General features: G+C 37.0%; 1 protein-coding gene across 1 annotated transcript in view; it reads right to left on the bottom strand.

Annotated features, from left to right (window-relative positions):
* LOC104387729 (dynein heavy chain 5, axonemal-like) overlaps nt 1-2,756 on the bottom strand; it is a 139,214-nt gene that overhangs the window by 116,538 nt on the left and 19,920 nt on the right. Inside the window, 3 exon segments of the mRNA XM_009996513.1 lie at nt 970-1,133; nt 1,252-1,375; nt 1,487-1,574. Of these exon segments, the coding sequence (XP_009994815.1) occupies nt 970-1,133; nt 1,252-1,375; nt 1,487-1,574 (376 nt within the window).

The raw sequence follows: 2,756 nt of genomic DNA, 5'->3' as shown, positions 1-2,756 counted from the left end.
GAAAGAGTACTCCATAAAGCTTTATCACAGTCTGTCTACGTATGTGTGGCTTTCAAACAAGAACATGAGACCTTTATGAAGAGTAATCATGAATCACTGGGGATTATAATTTACAGTACTATTTCCCCTTAAAGTGGTTATAAATGTAGCTATTTATTCTTAATAGTTTTTACATTCTCCTCAAAATGCCTGTATAACATCTGTCTGAATTTGTGATGGCATAGTCTGTAATACATACAGGCAGCTATATCATTATATAATTTATTTCATCTATGGTATTTTGAAATTTCAGTGTGGGGTCTGATTGTGGTCTGATTTCTTACTGACAACATTATTAAGGGCGCAAAAGAAATCTGAGAAATAGTTGAACTATGGATTTTGATAGTGGCAATGCTACATGAAAAGAACATAAATCAACACCATAAACAACTAACACTTCATTAATAATTTCAGACGTCATAGGGAATTGCAATTATCTGTATAAGAATTTTGCTGAATTAGTATAAATTTAAAAGACTACTCAATTTTTAATTTTTTTTTCCATTTAGAGCTTCAGGCTGGTAATATTTTTCTTTACATTTCTCTACTGCAGAATGAGAATTTAATGAACTTTAAACTGATAATAACATTTTATATTATGAACAAGTTTAAGGAGGCCAGGAAGTCAAGCCAGGCTGTATCAATGGCATTATTTTTTATTTTTGCATTCACTTTAAAATGTTTGCCTCTATGTAAAGGTTTGTGAACATGAGCTACTGAGCTTTTAGGAAAACAGTTCCTTCTACTGTCCTGCATAACAAACCTGATTGGTAGCTTCATCCTTAGCACTCAGTGATATCACAAACTCGTGACTTCTTTTGATTTTTTTTTTTTCTCCCTTTTAGTTTTTATACCAGATTAAACTTGCACATGTTGTGTACTTACAAATGTTTTACCATAAATTACTGAAATGTAGAATTATTTTGTTACCTGAATATCCTCAAGACTTGGTCTCAAAACAACATTTGGAATAGCCAGTTGAATTTCAGCTTTGAACAAGGGAAGCCTCTGTGTCTCTACAAACTTGGTCATCTGATACCTAGAGTCAACAACACGCAATCGATGTCTTAAGAACTCTAAAGAAATCTTCGTGCCTAAATAAATATAATATTTAAGTGAGGTTACACTTTTTACCAAAGTAAGCTTGGGAAAAAAAACCAAACAAAACACTACTACTAAAGAATTGAACGTATCTGAAAAAGGCAGACTCACATCTGACTAAAGAGTCAGTATTCTTCTGATAAAGCTGTCCCATCAGATTATAGTAACTACAGGACAGGCATTCTTGGCAGCGCGTTTTGCGTTTCTTGTCAAGATGTGCACAGGCGTATGAATCCTGAAGAGTGAAAGGCAAATTCTGAGGAAAATATTATCCACTATTTAAGTGAAATATCAAGTATCTGACTTAAGTTAAAAAAGACTATTTTTTACATCAGAGAGGTCTTACCTCCAGAGTTCTTCCAGCATCTGTTTTCAGCCTGTGCTTAAGAATATCTACCAGTTCATACATAGAGCATTCCACTTGCTGACTCTGCCTACAAAAACAACCTTACGGTCAACCACAGGAAATGCAACACAAGAGATACACTTTATTATTTTCCAGGCATACACCCCCCAGTTCTGCTGCACTGCAAAGAACTGCATATGCAGGGAAATGCCCTTATACTTTTCAATTTGTTCCTATCGCTTGGGCATACAGACAATGTAAGAAATTAAAAAATGAAGACTATAAAAAACCACATTGGTTAGATATTGCTATATCTTATTTGACTGGACTTAATAATAATTTTTAAAAAGAGGTTTTTTCCAACTTTAATTAAAAAAGCAGGCTGCTCATGATGATGCAGTGAGACAATATGTGAAAACAGAATTAGTAAAATAAAAACAACGAAAAAAAACCCCCAAAAACCCAGAAAGTATCTTATTTTGCACAATGAGTATAGACATATTTTTGGAGAACAACTGAACCACTGTTCTACTACAACCTTGGAAATAAGCATAGGCCAAAAAATTTGCAGCACTGAAAGAAAGGGAAGTTTTACATCAGCTGGGCAGCATTAAGAATCAGGCAATTAACAACAGGATGAGATTTCAAGTCTTATCCATCTTCTTTTTTCTTCGTACTGATTAGAAAGCCGGAAGAAGAAAATATGAAATGCTAAATACTACAGATGCAATTTTACATCTGCTGCATTCAAGACACTCTTTTTACCTTAGACTAGTACTCTGTTACAATAAAAATTTAAAAGTAAACTCTCTGTGCATAAACAAGCAATACATAAATAATCCCTCCCAAATATGGCCTTCAAACCGGTGCAACTGATACTGGCTCCTTGCTGCTTGTGCTCAGCTGCTTTCCTGAGCGACTGCCCGAGATGTGGCTGCAGCAGTGCTGGCCCACTGCATGTGCTGCTTCCCAGAAAACAACAAGCAGGGATGAATCAATGCACATCTGTATGGCACATGGAAAGTAAGCCTGACGTGACTAGATGCGTGTGAGGTGGCCAGGACAGGTAATGAGCAGGGTTCAGCTGTTTCTGCTGGAGAATTCCTTTGGTCTTCAGGTTTCTGTCCACGAGGCACGTACAGCAACAATCCGGAGGCTGGTGGTCGGGGTCCAGTTACCAGAGGTTGGGGGGGCTCACCGGGATGGGACTGGGGACAGATTGGACTCCTCCCAGTCTGTTACTGGGAGAAGAGGAGCCTCTGTGGGTACT

The sequence above is a fragment of the Chaetura pelagica genome, unplaced genomic scaffold (genome assembly GCF_000747805.2).
Source record: "Chaetura pelagica isolate M959 unplaced genomic scaffold, ChaPel_1.0 scaffold82, whole genome shotgun sequence".
Classification (NCBI taxonomy): domain Eukaryota; kingdom Metazoa; phylum Chordata; class Aves; order Apodiformes; family Apodidae; genus Chaetura; species Chaetura pelagica.
The sequence above is the reverse complement of the archived record's forward strand: the minus strand, read 5'-3'. Positions and strand labels throughout refer to the sequence as shown.